This window comes from Pleurodeles waltl, chromosome 9 (assembly GCF_031143425.1).
Source record: "Pleurodeles waltl isolate 20211129_DDA chromosome 9, aPleWal1.hap1.20221129, whole genome shotgun sequence".
NCBI lineage: Eukaryota > Metazoa > Chordata > Amphibia > Caudata > Salamandridae > Pleurodeles > Pleurodeles waltl.
In genome coordinates, this window is record NC_090448.1 from 979,421,078 (window position 1) to 979,437,918 (window position 16,841).

The 16,841-nt window shown below is 43.7% G+C and overlaps 1 protein-coding gene across 1 annotated transcript in view; it reads right to left on the reverse strand.

Moving 5' to 3' along the window:
* ESRRB (estrogen related receptor beta) overlaps nucleotides 1-16,841 on the reverse strand; it is a 205,923-nt gene that overhangs the window by 15,266 nt on the left and 173,816 nt on the right. Inside the window, exon 6 of the mRNA XM_069206011.1 lies at nucleotides 15,702-15,971. Within this exon, the coding sequence (XP_069062112.1) occupies nucleotides 15,702-15,971 (270 nt within the window). The remainder of the gene's footprint in view (nucleotides 1-15,701; nucleotides 15,972-16,841) is intronic.

The following is a 16,841-nucleotide window of genomic DNA, read 5'->3' on the forward strand; positions in this document are numbered from 1 at the left end:
GGGTGCTTCCAGGTGTATTACGACCGCGGCGGAAGCGCCACGGTCGCACCGCCGGGGCCGGCGGTATTCCACCACTTTTGCCCCGGCGGTGATAATCGGCCTGGGCAGCGCTGCCCAGGGGATTACGAGTCCCCGACCGCCAGCCTTTTTCTGGCGGTTTGCAACACCAGGAAAAGGCTGGCGGAACGTGGAGTCATGGGGCCCCCTGACAGGGCCCCATGATGCTTTTCACTGTCTGCTATGCAGACAGTGAAAAGCGCGACGGGTGCAACTGCACCCGTCGCAAGGCCGCAACACCGCCATTTGGACCCGGCTCCTATGTTGCGGCCGTGATCCCCGCTGGGCTGGCGGGCGGAAACCAGGTTTCCGCCCGCCAGCCCAGCGGGGATCTCCAAATGGCCGCGGCGGGGGTGCGGCTGCATTGGCGGCCGCATGGCGGTCAGATCTTGGCGGCGGCTGATGCCGCCCGCCAAGGTTGTAATGACCCCCATTGTGTCTTAAAACCCAAGCTGACATCATCAAACAAATGAAACATTGTAGGCTGTCTATTGTTCCTAAAGGACAGGACAAAATAACTGACTTTCACAATACACTGGACAAGCTGTTGAAGGAAGACAATGTCAGAAGGATAAAACCCTGTTTTATGTCAATCACCAACCATGGTTTGAACTTGTTTTTGTCTGCACATCTGGGGGCACATTTATAAAAATAAATCACGCAGCGTAGCAACTCACCTTCCTGCGCTGCGTGACAGGGAAAGGGTAGGGATGAGCTGTATCAAACATTATATGGCATATTCATGCCTTTTCTCAGCACTGGCGCACAATGTTCCTGCATTGTGAGCAAGATTGGGGCGCCTTCCTGCACAAAATCATCCCCCTGAGGCATTTTCCTCTTTCTGCGCTGCAGAATGTAGCACACGTAGTAAGAGGAAAAAATGATGAGAAATAAAAATATAATTTACTTACATGTAAGTGTATTTCTCCAGTATTGGAATCCTTCATAGATTCAATTGCTTGAGTCATTCTTCATCATCGAGAAGGAAGGCCCCGGTACCTTTAAAAAAGTAATGTCAATATAGACATAAACATAGAGGCCTTAGGCTCATCAGTTTAGTAGTCTATCAGAGTCATTATTAAAAAAACGACTAAACTTAAGAATCCATCAATCAGGCGAGACTACCCGATAGAATGATCCCAAGAGAAGCTTCCCCCCGATTTTCAAAGCACAAGTGCTTACCAGTGATACAGAACTGAGAGAGGTAAAGGTGAGCTTCCCCATTGAGGTGGGTGAGTCGCATGTGAATTTATGAAAGATTCTTGTACTGGAAAACTACAGTTACAGGTAAGTAACTTATTTTCTTACTCCAGTATGGGAACTTTTATAGAGTCACATGCTTGAACCAGAGTGGCAAGCAGTAATACGAGCTCATTGTTAATATTTAAAAAAAAATCTCTTCCCTGATCAGTATATAGGATACAAAACATGGTTACGGACATGAACACATCATTATATGAAAGTAGTACAAATAAGGGAACATAGTAAATGTAAACAATGTGTGAAAGTAGTAGAAAGGATGGTGGGAAGGAGAAAGGGTGGCTCACCTTTACTGAAAAATGTCTGAGAGCTGCCTATTCATTGCAATGTCACCATTTGGGGTAGACGTCAGACAGTAATGCTGTGCAAAGGTGTGGATACTCCTCTAGGTGGCTGCTCTGCAAATGTCCTGGAGGGGTGTTCCCACAAACAGAGCTGTGGACGTTGATACCGATCTTGTGGAGTGGGCATGTACCAAAGTCTGTTGTGCCTTTCCTGCTGCTTGATGGCAATATTTTATGGCAGTAGCTATCCATCTGGCTATGCTTTGTTTGAAAAGAGGTTGACCTTTATAAGCTGTGAATAGCTGGTTAGACTTGCAGAAGGATTTTGTTCTGTCTATGTAGAATTTGATGCATCGCTTGATGTCCAAAGAATAAAGAGCCCTCTCAGCCGGTGTTGAAGGGTTTGGAAAAAAACTTTTCAAGATAATAGGTTCATTAAGGTGGAAGTCCGAAGGAACCTTAGGAATGAACTTTGGGTTTGTACGAAGACTCACTCTATATTTTCTAAACTCTAGAAAAGGTTCCTGGATAGTTAGAGCTTGGATCTCATTGACACATCTGGCTGATGTTAGAGCCACCAAAAGAGCCACCTTCCAAAAGAGGTACTTTAGTCCTGTTTTATGAATAGGCTCAAAAGAATGTTTCATGAGCTATGACAATACTGTGTTTAGCTACCACGCTGAAGGCAGAGGTCTGAATGGAGGGAAAGTCCTAAATAGACTTTTGGAGAACTGCATAATTAGTCTGGAAGACCCTAAAGAAGGAGGCGTGGGTGATCTTCTAAACCAGGATATAGCAGCCAGATTCACTCTTATGGAGGCGTAAGCCAACCTTGAGCGTGTTAGATGTAAAAGGTATGGTAAAAGCTGTTCCGGTGACAAAGTCAATGGGTGTGTGTGTTCCTTCGGGTACCATGAGCAAAATCTTTTCCATTTGGAGAATATATCTCAATAGTACTGTCTGCTGTAGCTTTGGAAAGTACTTCTCTTCATTCAGGTGTGATGTTCATATGGGCAAATTTGTTGTGTTCAGGAGCCAGTCTGATAGGTGGAGGGAGTGGGGATCCGGGTGGAGGACCTGGCCATTGTTCATTGTCAGTAGACGAGAAGACACTGTACGTGGGATGTGCAGATTTACTGACAGTAGGAGAAGCTACTAAAATTATCTTGCAAGGCTCCCTCTTCATTGCCACTGATATGCAAGTCTTGAAGATATGCTGCTCATCCCTCTAGCTAAGCATCCGTGATAATCACCAACAGAGATCTTTGGGTGAGGATTGAAAGACTGACCAAAAGATGTGTCTGTAATGTCCACCAAGATAGGGCCCGTATCATCACTGGAGTTACCTTGATGATGTAGTTGACAGAGCATGATACTTGTTTCCATTAATGATCTAACTGTTCTTGGATGAGTTGACAATATAGAACTAGAGGGATGCAAGCAGATATCATTCCTAAGAGGGATTTGTATAGGCATACTGAAAGTGAGTCTTTTTCCTGAACCACTTCTGTCAGAGACACCAGCTTCTCCTGTCTTTCTAGCGTTAGGCAAGTCCGGTTGTTTATAGTGTCTAGGCTTGCTCCTAGAAAGATTATCTTTGTCGAAGGCTGCAGGTTCAATTTGTTCCAGTTCATGATGAGGCCTAGGTTGTTGAACAAATCTATGGAGGCCTTGGTCGATTGTATTGTTCACTGTTTGGAGTCTGCCTTTATCAGCCAATCATCCAAATACAGAACACTTGATGTTTTTGTTTCCGAAGAAAAGCCCCTACTGGTGCCAGGCATTTTGTGAATATGCTTGGGGCTGATTTCAGACTGAAAGAAAGGACTTTGATTTGGAAGTGGCTCCCAGCTACTGCAAACCTCAGAAATCTTCTGTGAGAAGGATGGATGGGAATGTGAAAATCTGCATGTCTAAGGTTGCCATATAATCTCCTTGGTTTAGCCGCAGGAGAATATTTTGCAACATGACCATGTGGAACAACTGCTTTTTAAGATATTTGTTGATGTCCCGGAGATCGAGAATAGGCCTCCATTTCTTTTTCTTCTAGCGAACAAGAAAGAAATGGGAATAGAACCCCTTTCCTTGCTTCATAAAAGCGACTCTTTCCATTGCTTTTTTTTGTAACATGGTGTTGACTTCCAGTTGAGTACATTAAGGTGTTTGGGAACAGAAATGAGTGGTGAGTTTAATGGCAGGGACTTAGTGAACTCTAGTGTATGTCCAAATTGTACAAGGTTGAGGACCCACTGGTCCAATGTTATTTCTTGCCATTTTCTAATAAATTGGGATATACTTCCTTCTATTTTCAATGGTGGGGGGATGAGAGTAGTCGAGGCCTGTAGCTGGTCATTGGTGGTGACCTTATTCTTTGCCTTGACGTGTTGACCGCCCTGAGGTGTGGGTCTGTTATAAGCTTCTTGAGGTGGAGGTCTTTGTGAGTACTGGTTCCGAAACTGTTGTGAGAAGAGGGGTACAGGGGATATCTGTATTGCTAAAAGCCTCCTCTATATGAGGGCATCCCCTTCCTCTGGCCTCACGGAAGGGCAGTTTCTTGAACTGTACAGCGCCAAATGCTCTGGCCGTATCTGTGTCTGTTTTTATCAATTGAAGAGCCATGTCTGTGTGTTTTCCAGAAAGGGCCTCTCTTTCAAAGGGAAGATCAATAATTGTATTCTGTACTTCAGGTCTAAATGAGGTAGCTTTAAGCCGGCCCTGTCTCCTGAGTATTGCAGATCCTGCCAATAATCTAAAGGCCGTTGTCGAAATGTCCATAGCGCAGTTAATCACCTCTGCTGAAGTACGCTCACCTTCATGCAGTATCTTTCTTCTGCCTTGGCATATTCTTGGAATTGTTCAATATATGGGGTGATGTCAGCCCATAACTGCCTATCGTACCTGTCCATAACAGCTAGAGAATTTGCTTCTCTAACTGTTAAAGATGACATCAAAGAAAACCTCTTTCCGATTTTAGCAATGCACCTTCCTTCATTGTCTGGAGGTGCTGATATTGGTGTGGATGGGTTTTTAGATCTTCTTTGGGCCGCTCGTGTGATTGCAGGATCAGGTTTTGAGTGACCCATCAGTCAAGCCTAGGTATCATCCAGTGCTTTGTCATTTTTAACTAGGAATGGAAGAACTGCTATCACGGAGGCTGGAGTTCTTATCACTTTCAGGCCTTTTTCCCATATATAGTTTACTATAGGCACAGATCGCACACTTTTCCGGAAAGATTCTTTAAAATTGTATCAAAAACAGTCTGTCTGTTTAGTAGGCATAGAAAGCACAAACCGTTTAGCTGCCCTTTCCAGCAGATTGTGAAAACCACAAATATCCCCAGGTGGTGAGTCAACTGGGGTAGGTGATGGAGAATCTGGTGTAGGTATGAGATATTCATCCGATTCTGTATTGGTTTCTTGTAATTCTCCTTCCACCTTCTCTTCACCTGATGTGTCTGGGTCATGCAGAAGGGGTGTGCCCGGTGTATGTCTAACTGAGGTCGGTAGTGATACCGGTCTCTGTGCTGGCATAGGTGGAGGAGCTGCTGGAGCTATGGGAAGAGCACCTGTTTGTGCAGGAGGTGCCTCCATTGGAAAGCACTTTCTGTAATCTGAGAGCATAATTTGAAGATCTGCAATAAGAGATTCAGGCAAGCCAACAATTTGATCTTGGTATTGTTGTTGGTATTGTTCCTGTGAGGAGTAGTACTCCTGTTGCTCATCTTCCCCCTCATATTCATCATCATCCTGGCACTTAATATGCAATTCTGAGGGACTGTGTGCAATGCTAAAGAGTCCCTCTTCCTCAGAGTCCTCTTCATCTAAAAGTTGAGATGGAACGAGAGGTGTAATCTTGCTAGGAGCGGTGTGCTCTGGAGCTAGCAGTTTCCCTTTTTGCCTAGAAAATAAACCTGTTGTCGACAATATCATCGACGAAGCCATCAACAAGGTCGTCGACAGATGAGTTAGCTTTATTTTTACTGTTGTCAGTGGTGACAATGATGGTGGCATCACCACTGATGCCGTCATCGTTAAAGCCTGGACCGTCGACGATGGAGTTGTCAGTGTGGTTGACGAGAATGTGGATGAAATCTGCACCATCGACGGGCGAGTCGTTGGCGATGTTGACGAGAAAGATACGGTGGTAGACACTGTAGTGACTGTGTTTGTCATCGTCGATGATGATGCTGTAGTATACGTTCTCGTCAAAGATGGAGTAGGGATGATGATTTCATCTACGGAGAGATCATCAACGACAGTCTATCAGCCGGCAAAGCTGAGGAAGGTTTTTTAGACGAATGGCTGACCCTTGGTGAAGGTGTAGGTGGCACAGAAGACGATCTGGAAGCCTTTTCTGAAGAGGTAGCCCTTTCCTTTTCCTCTTTTTGTTTTGAGGAGGGTCTACCTTCCTGAGGGGATGCTGAAGGACTGCAACCCTGGTAAGACTCATGAGGAGTCTTTTTCATGGCCTTCTTGGGCTGCTCAGATCCAGTCTTTGAATGGTGTGCTCTTTCTCTCTTCTCTGATCTTTTAGAAGAATATGAGGAATCCCCACTGTCCGAGTCCGACACAAGGTCCTTTCTGCACTTGAGTTTTTGCAGCCAGATTAGCAGTCTCCCCTCTCTATTTTGTAATGTATTTGCTGAAAAGGTACGACATACCTTGCAATCCTTATCAGAATGATCAGGATAGAGTCAATATATGCAGTCCTTATGTGGGTCTTCTGAATAAAGCCTCTTTTTTTCCACAGGTACTGCAGGCCCTGAAGAGACCTTTCTTCTCCTTGTCTGACATGGTGAAAAAATGTCAGTACAAAAAACCTTCTAAGAGGAGAAACTCTGAAATGGGCAAAATAAGATTTTCCCACTCAGAATAGCAGAGAAAATTCTCCAGACAGGAAAAAACTGAGCAGAGCCCAGTGGAGACGCCCGAGCACAAAGTGCAGTGGAAAATCCGACGGATTGGAGCTTCTCTTGGGAGGGTTCTACAGGGTGGTGTCGCCTGATTGGTGGATTCTTAAGTTTAGTGCTTTTTTAAAATAATTACTCTAATGGGATACTAAACTGATGGACCTAAGGCCTCTATATTTATGTCTATATCGACATTAATTTTTTTAAGGTCCCAGGGACTCCGAACTCGACGACGGGAGTGAGTCAAGCATGTGAATCTATGAAAGTTCCAATACTGGAGTAAACATATTTACATATTAAGGGAGGTGTAGCAGTTTTGGCTCATTCCCAGGTCTACCACTTATTGTAAATTTGGGAATGCATAAAAAAACATGGATGTTGCGTGGGAACACCCACGCAACACACATGGAACGCATCCCTGTGGCAGACTAATGCAACGCAGCAATTTGAGCTGCATTGCATTACTCCGATTTATCAAGCCACTCAGGGCCACGCATGGAGGCCTTGCATGGCTTGATAAATCACACTTTAAGGGTTGCATTTTGCTTGCACCCTGTTGCATGGTGCAAAAGCTATGCAACCCTTTAATAAATGTTCCACTATATGAGCAATTCAGTTGTGTGAGCTGCACGCCTTTTAACTGTATGTTACTCTGTCTGCAAAAAATGTATCCCTCTGTAGTGAGCACAGCTTTTAATTCTTCTAAATATGATACATGGAGCACCATCCCCTTGGCTAATAACAACTTAGAATTAGATGCCCGCAGATGAAGTATATCAAAATCTATTAAGTATAACTCAACCATCCTTTAACCTTCTGGACAGCAAATCTCTTCCTCTCCAAACAAGGGGGGTCTGAAGACATGCTGAGATTTCTGGGTACTAAGATGTATGGCAGGCAACCGCTCCTTCTGGGCTTTCGGATTCATGTGTTGACATGAATCACACCTGGCCACATCATGTTCGGAACTTAAACACCACAAACAGTCCGAATGTGGGCCAGTAACCGACATTTTGCCCCCACATTCTCGACAGGGCTTAAAACCAGACTTCCTCTGAGACATAGTAACCCCAGAGAAAAAACACTCAGCAAAAAAAAACACACTGTAACCGTCGAACAGCAACAGTAGCTCCCTCGAAGATAACCGTTTCGAATGGCACGGAAAAAAGGGAACTGACGTCGGCACGTCAGCGAGGACTTCTTATTGCCTATATGACGTCAGACGGCGTCGCGTGGGCAAATGTGACGTCCTCGTCGACGTGCAGAAGCTAGGAAGAAGATTTCCATCGAATGCTGGCGCAAAGGGGGGTATTCATTAGGTGAGGAATCCACAGGTAGTTGTATCCATCAGAACTGGTGCACTGGATGACAACCACATAGATATGCACTGGTATGTTATAGACCTAGTATATTGAATGATAAACCCACAGTTATGTGCTGGAGTGTTAAAGGTCTACACTTTCAGTAGTTGTGGGAAAGTGTGGCTCAATGGTTAGGCAGATGTCTTACTCACATATTTGGGTTCTAACGCTGGTTTGCCCCCTTGGCTAAAATCTTCTCATCTTGAGTAATTGCTTTATATTTCTGTGCACCAATCTCGCTATCTGCCAAAGCACTGCCTCTGCCCTCATCTTTGCTACCAACAGTACGTTGCATATTTTGAGAGTCTGTCAGTGGATGATATCTTAAAAGTAATCAGAGCCAAGAACTTACCAACACTAACTAGTCGGCAACATGAGCTTTAAAAAAAATTTTTTACAACGTTTAAAATAAATATATATAATTAATATTAAACTTACATGAATATTTAATATAAAATATTTTAACTACATTTTTCAAGTTTAATAAATGTTTTTACTTTTCCCAGTACTTTACCATAGTAAGATCTCTTCTACTAGGTCAAAGATCTCCTTATGGTAAACTACTGAGAATATGTAAAATGTTTATATATTAAGTAAATAAAAATGATTTTGTAAAAATGTATTTTTTAAAAATCCACCTGGAGTAAAATATTTGTATTTACCTATTGTGGATTAAAAATACAAAACGTTATTTGTAGAATTAAATAAATGAATGTACATTAAAAATAAAATTGCATTTATTTTTTGAAAAGTCAAAATAAAATATTTCCCTGTCTCCTCCATTTTCTATGGGAGGGTGTGGCAGTAGAAGTGCTGGTCTTTCTACTGCTCCATATTGGGAGTAGTAACTGCACTCTTAAATTTGGCTCCACACATGTAAGTGTACACTTTTGAGTAGCTTTACCCTTGTTCATCCATAAAATTGCAAAAAAAATACAAAATAACAGTTGGTTAAAGAAAATACGATCTCCCTTAAGACAATCTAACAAGGGTTCTCATAAAGCAAATCCTCTAGATGCACGGTTTGTGGAAGGAGGGAACCAACACCAAAATCTTTGTCTACTGCAGTAATCTGTGATATTCGATGTAACAAAATCCTTCTCTGAAGGCTTTAAAACATAGTAGTAACAATCGACCCTTACAAGGATCAATGTTAACAACTGCTTTTCACAGTAAATATGTCAGGCCTATTGCCTGCAACATTTCATAACAAACACAATGGGCATATAGCCATGATCACGGGCTTTCCACCACAAACATCCCAGATCTGCTGTATTCAGTGTAAACTTTGTCACAAGCCAAAAAGTAGAATACAAGCACTCTTTTCAGTGAAAGCACACAACGTTCGCCCAACCAAATCCTGCACTCACAGCAATGAACACTTGGATGGAACCTAACCTCCTTTCTTAGTAATTCTCTGAAAACTCTTTATTGTTGGTCACTAAAGGTCTGGTGACAAATGCACTGTCAAGCCTCACTTATTAAGGAAAGCGCTCTGGTGAAGGCCAACAGATCAATAGCCAGCAGAAAGGGAATAGCCTGGGAAAGTAGTGAGAATGAAACCAAGTAAAAGTCGTGAGTTTCTCAATCAACCACAGGGACCAGCCATTCGTGTACATTTCTGCAAAAATAAATACTTGAGTAGTTGGAGCTTACTATAGAGGAGGAACCTCTCTGCTGAGAATACTAATGAATAATGACTTGAGGCAAAGCGGCCACATAGGGAACACCACAGATTTCAAATCAGAGGAATTCATTCAATTAAAATATTAGGAGTGATAAAAAAGGTCGCTTAATGGCTAAAGACACAAGATCCTATTATTTCAGGAGTTTCCTTCTCAAAAACAGGAAGAAGGGAAGGGGGCTGATTGAGAGGAAAATGGGAGAAAGCGAATGCAGGTAGGATTGCTCCAACCAGAAATGTGAAGATCACATCAGGGAATATAGAATATCTTTCATGGGATTCAGACAGAGTCAAGTCTCTCTTAAGTTAATTGTCTTCATGTCAGACAAGGGAATAAAGGTAATGGAGATGTACAGGTGCAGTACCCTTCAGTTTAAAAGGTTAATGAGAATAATGTTAGTTTGAAAGCATTTTAATAGAGGAGTTTGCACAAAGAACTTGGCAGAGTGAGGATCTAAAGGTGGCAACTCCAAAATCGAAAAAATGTGAACCACCCACAGAAATGTTAGGAGAACTCTGCAGGGGTTTTGAGGTCATAGGGGTTGATGGCAGAAGGGTTTGAAAAAGAGCAAAAGGATTCTTGTTTGGGTTAGAAGAACCATAATTTGTTTTTTCTATTTTTTGTAATTAAAAATGACAATAAAAGTAACTTTTTAAAAATCCCTCTATACCTGTTGAGCTCATTTGTTCTAACTCAGACCTTTTCCCACATGGGCCCTCAGCCCTACCCACCCCAGCTTAATTGTCTCCACCACGTCCGTCTCCTCACCCCTTAGCCATATGATCACTACATTGTACAGTTGTGGTGGTTAAAACCCTCACCTCTAGCTCCATCAGCCCCATAACCCTCATACACCTACTTTCTTTGGCAGACCCTATACTCTGTGTAGCTTAAGTTTCCTGCTAGTTTGGGGATCCCACCCAGTGCCAAAGCACCTGCAGCACAGCCAGGCCTTCTGCTCTTCTTGCATACAAATAATCCCTGCATAGTCCAGGGCATGATCTTTGACTCTCTAGATTCTGCTTTAACTGCCGCTGATAAACCCCTCACTCCTCCCCCACAACAAGGTCATCACCCTTTCTCAGCCTTGTTTCCTAACTATTCACGCTGTTTCCACTTCAGCATCTCAGCTCCTAAACACTCCCAGCTCAAGTGACTGGCCCACCTCCACCTCTCAACCGCCATCCCCAGTTTACCTCATTGTACTATGGCTTTAGATGACTCGCCCACTCACAGCACACTTACAGCCCATGACCCTACCCAACACTTGTCAAGTACCAAGATCCTGCCTGTGGCCAGAAAATGGCCTCATTGGAGCAGTCACTGAACCCAAACTATGCTGCTGCCTCTTCACACCCTGACACCTGCACTACCACATTCAAGGGGCTTTGCTAACATTCCTTCAGCAGTCGCTGGCACTGGGGCTCACGGCTTTGAGGTGTGTACAGTATCAAACCTATAACTGCTTTTTACTAAGCCTCTATGGAGTAGAGAGAACATGTCCTTTCTCGCATTAAGTTCCATGGCACCTTTGCAGTACCTAGTTCCCACTCGATCCCTTCATAATCCCTGCCTAGTCCATAGAACCTTCTTTGTAGCCCCTTACGGACTACTTGATCCACTCCCCATTGTCTCTGTCCCCTGCCCAGCCCCAAATTCTCCACACACTGTATCCCAGTGAGAAGAGAAAAAGAGATGTCTTTGCTGTCATTTATCAGGCGACGCCCGAGACGGCATCGATAAACGCCTAATTAGAAAATCCATAGTTCAATTTTTACAGCTGTCAGAGCGTAGAGGGGCAACATGGTGGAGCGAAATTGGAAGATTGGACCGCCGCAGCTTGAAGGACCTTGCCAAGCTCTCCGAGTACCTCGCGGCCCCTCAGTTTTGCGGCTCTGTAGGTTCCTGACCCCAACTATCCTGCCCCTCGCAAACTCGTCCTCCTCCCTTCGAGTGCACTTTCCCTCCTGCACCTACTATTAGCTCTTATAGATTTTTGCCCGACATAACAGAAGCTCGCAGACTGCACTCTTTCCGAACCTGCAATCTTCACTTCCCAGTCCTCCCTTCTGAGATGAAATCCGAATCTTTCCCCTGCACCGACTCCAGCTAGCTGATCAATGGAATCCAAGACTGGGTCAGAGTTCCCTTCTCTCCAGAAGGCACCGGCACACCTACAGATCTCCTAATTGTCACCTATCCTGGCTTTCACCGTGCACTGGTTATCTCCCCGGACACCAGCAAAATTGACTTGTGCAACAAAATGAGTGCAGAAATACGGAAATGTAGGTACTCATTATATTTTGTACCTATTTGTTCATAAAAAGTGCCAGTACTCTCCCATTAAATGTATTGCAACACTGTTGAGAAGGGCAGGTACTCTCCCCTTCATATTAAAGAAGTGCAGGTACTCAGTACCAGCGAGTAACGACCCATTTAAAACACTGAACAGTACTGAATCATCCAGACTGCTCACCGTGCACAGTGGAAACTGACCTTGCACTAAAGAGATGTCCACAAACCTCATAAAAGTTGTCTGCTCCGTGACTTGTATCATGCCCTGCTACGCAATTAGTTCTGGCCTCCGGTCTGACGTTTTGTTCCCGGACCTCAGTCCTGAAGCTCTCACAGTGCCATTAAAAATGGGTCTGACACAACACATTCTAGTAGGGAGTTGAATCAATGCAGCCTCCCTGGTAAGATCGCTCATGGAGTTAGCATGTCTGCTGTTTTAGCTTTTCATTCTCCAGGGTAATAACACACACTTTTGTTGTACCTACTGCAAAATTTAGTCAGAGTTAATGTGACTAATCCATAGATGTACTTCTAAGTTGTAGTTATTACGTTCCAGTCCAATAAAATCTCTTCTTACTCGTACACATCTTTTTTAAAGCTGAAGAGATTTGTGAGTGGTTAACCGTTTGCCTAAGCATGTGAGTAGTTGTCGGAGGGCATAAGTAGATATTTCAGAGTGACTGTTCTTTCTCAAGTGTGTCAGTAGTTTTCTGAGTGTACACATAGATGGCTGACTGAGTGGCTAGTATGTGAGTATGCGAGCAGTTGTTTGAGTGTTAAATTGGTTATTTGAGTGTGGGGATGCTCCCAGTGCTTAAATGGAGCAAGTAGTGGCAGGTGGGGCCCATCAGCACTCATTTTGGGGGACCAACATCTATATTTCAATATAAGTCTTTGATCCAGAGCAGGAGACAGAAAAACTCAGAAGAGTGAAGAGAAAGATGGAAAAACAGTGACAAGGAAAGAAAGCAGGGATGAAAAAGAACCTGAAAAAGAGAGATAAAGGGGCAGAGAGTGTTTGGCTGTTGATGAAAGAGGCATGAGTGGGAATTAACACTACATAGCCTTAGTATTCAACCTCCCCGACATTTGATAGCGCCAGCAAGGGTTTCTGAGAAAATTCTTAGACCTCTGTACTTCTTCTTTTACAAATTAAGCACTAGGAGCCAGAGGTACAAAGATTAAGTGTAGGCATTTCCTAATTTCGATTTCCTGCGATTCACAATTAGGAAACCACTATTCCTAATGTATGAAACTCTTGTGAATTCATTAGAGATTCCTAATGAGTCACCAATAGACCTACCTCATGCATATTAATAAGGTAGGTTGCTATTTGTGATCCGCTAGGATTTGTTGCCATCACAGGGATGGTGGCCTGCTGGGGTCAGCAGGCCACCATGTCTGTGATTGCTTTTAAATAAAGTAATCTTTTTTTTAAAGGCAACATGACACCCTTATGGTTGAAAACAAAACAAAATGAAACGCTTAGGTTTAATTTTAAAGTTTTAAAGAGCAGGCAGTTGTCCATAGGACCACTGCCTTCTCTTAAAAAAAAATGTCAACGCTCGCAAAGGGGAAGGGGTCCCAAACGGACCCCTTCCTATTTCCAAATGGGTTACCACTACTGTTAAAATGGTTGTAAACTGATATTGATTTGTGACTGGAATTCGGTTACAAAACAGTAACAGACCATACTAATCTGGTATTTGGAAGGGACACCCAAAACACACCCCTTCCAAATACCGAACTGCAAATACAAATTGCAATTTCGGTAACAAGTTACCGAATCACATTTTGCATTTTGTACATAAGAAAAAGCTTTTTCCAGTCACAAATGACCTAACTCTGTGAATCAGGCTGTTTGTGACCTGAAAAATGCTTTGTACATCTGGCCTAGATGCTTTTCTGAATTGGCAAATGACTACCTTGATATGAACAAACTGAATGCATGCATGGCTTCTAAAGTGTTTGTTAAATTGAGTGTGGTTACTTAAGTGTATGGGAAGCCACCTTAGAGGGTACATTAATACTGGAGATTGAATGAGGTTACCTCAGCATGAGCATTCAAGAAATTGATTGCTTCTAGGTTTGTTCACTCACACACTTAGGGCACGTGAAAGACTCGACATGTGCACAGTGAGATAAACATAAAATTGGATACCAGGGAGTTGAGGCCTGTGTGGGCACAAACAACTGTGGTTTGGATGGAGTGTGGTGTGCTGCGACGAAGCTTAGCTGCATATCTACCTATTCTGTACCTATTTTTACCTGTACCATATCTTTACCTATTTAAAGGACTTGCCAGAATATGAATGGGGATATGGCAGGGTTTTGCAGAATCGAATAGATGCAGGGAAAGAGTCAAAGAAAGCATCAATTTGAAGAATATTATGTTTTTTGGGCAGACAGCATGCATCCTTCGTTCATGGGAATAGAGCTGTATTTGCTGGAGCTGAATGAGAAGTTGGCTGCATTGCTGTGTGGGTGGATTTAGACTAGGTGGTAGGCTGGAGAGACAGTTTGTCTCACTACTAGAGTGGAACCCCTTGAGTGGGAATGGGGATGGGTCTGGAGTTTGAGAGTTTGAAGGTTTGAGCTGAAAGTTGTGTGGAGGTTAATTAAAATGGGTAGGGACAGGGAAAGGTACGGGTACTAGAGGTAGTTTTTAAATTGGGACAGGGAGGTGTGAGCCAAGTTAAGTTACAGCTAAAAGTTATGAGATGTTTACGGGTGGTGTTTTTGTCCTTCGGGAGCGCGACCAAGGGTAGGTGCAACCACCCCCAGCCGGATACCTAGAATAACCAACAATTAGTGTGCTATGTGATCCTGGCTGTAAGCTTGCGTGATCCCAGGAAGCCCTTACTTAAATTAGGAGGGGCGACGAATAGGCATTAAATCTATGGTCATAATGGACTGATGTAAGTGACTGACGTTACCTACCTTTTCTTGACTGTCAGATTTGATATGTTAATAGCTTACTCAGCTTTTAGTAGGAGGAGTTTCTTTATACTAGGTCCTGAGGAAGCGTCATTGGATCCATGTGGACCGCTGAGACGCGAAACATGTCGACCCAATTCTTGAGGTGGGTTTTGTAATTTCCTGACCCCCCATTACAAGACAGATAGTCAGAGAGTGGTTGATCATTATCTCTGTCCCACTCTCGTGACGAATATTTTAATCTTGGCCTCTACCCTATACAAATAGAATAAAGTTAATCATACAGTTAGGGTTCTGAACCAATTTTAATTTCCGTTTTCAACCCTCCTCGGTGTCTTCCCCTTGATTTTTTTGAGGGTGAGTGTGGCATCATCGAGAAAAGATCTCCGGCAAAGAGCCCCCCGTTGGGTGGTGCCCGTCAGACATTGCAGCGCCAGTCTGACGAGGAGCCTGTCCGATGATGAAGCATGACACCCAACTGGGTGTGTGAGGACTCGTGCTCCTAACTAATAGGATCCCATAGCACTTGCCTTACAGTCCCCTGGTTTTTTCTCAGGAACAGTGTATCACATTATTCGTAACTTGTACAGGAGGACATACACTGGACCTTGAATCCTCCTAATCCCCCTATTCTTGAGGTGTTTTTGTCATAATCATTATCGGTGCAGTGAGGTTGTTTTTAATCTGAAAATGTGTGCATAGGTTTTTTGTATGATGTGATATGCATCTGTTTCCTTAAAGCAGCCTTCTCCACCTGGTGTGTTTTTGGGTTTGCGCCGTCTCACTCAATGGACTTTGTTAATTGATTATATATGTGGCTAGGGCGTGAGCAGGAGCTGAGGCGTATTCATGACTATTGGAGTGTGCACTTGGTTGTGTGTGCATAGCCCTCGCCGAGTGCGCAGGTTCTTACCTGAGTTTGTAAGGGCAAGTGCTTTGAGTGTGACAAACTCTTCCTTCTCCACTCTGAGCTTCTTGTATCTGCGCACCAGCTGCAGGATGGCCAGATAGAGCTCGAGCAGCCCGGTCAGGCGAGAATGTTTCTCATCCATGATGTAGTCCTCTGCATACACCAGCTCGTCTTCATATGGCAACGAACGGTAGACGATCCCCAGGATCAGGATTTCCATCCAGGCACTCTGCAGCAGGCTCATCTGGTCCCCCAGGGATAGATTAGAGAATCCTAGAAAGACAGGACAGAGGGTCAGGGTGAATGGCGAAAGGGTCTTGGGAGTATAGTGAGCACCAGGTAAGGAGAGCTCTAGAGGACCGAAAAGACTTCTACGAGAGAGAATTAAAAGTGATTTGATAGAGTGTAGGGAGACTCAAAAGATGATCAGGAGATAGAGATAGTCAAGATGCAGAACAGAGAATCAGGAGGAAGACGAGACAGTCACATTTAACAAGATAGAGGGTCAGAAAACAGGAGAATGGTCAGGAAACTAGACAGAGGGGTAAGAGGAGAAATACAAGAGGGTTAGAGACAGGAGACAGGATTTAGGAATACAGAATGAGGGTTAAAGGAAACAGAGTGAGGAGAGTGGGCCAAGAGAGAAAGAGGGACGGCTGACGGAGACATTGGAAAGGATTGAGGCAAAGGTGAGAAGGTAGTTTGAGATAAGAAAGAGGACCAGAGAGAGTCAAAGATATGAAAGAGGATACTGGATGCAGGTAACAGGCTAGTGATGACAAAAGGCAAGTCGACGGTACAACAAGAGGGTTTCAAGAGGATGGGACAGAGACATGTAGGGAAACATGTAAAGAGCCAGGAGACAAGAGCGAGACAAACACTTCACGGGGGGCAGAAGAGATGACCAAGTGGAAAAAGAGAGAATGAGAATATTAGGAGGCAACCAAAAGAGGGTGTGAGGACCATAGGGAGAAGGTCTTGGTGAAAGGCAACGAAGAAGCAGTCATATGCTACAGGATAGAGAAAAAAGCTAAAATCAGTAAAGACTTCAGTGTATTGTCAGAAAGGCCTGATATCTGTGCACTGCTGTGTGAAGACAATGGGCATTAAATAGAATTTTCAGACATCTACTTTGCCACAAAC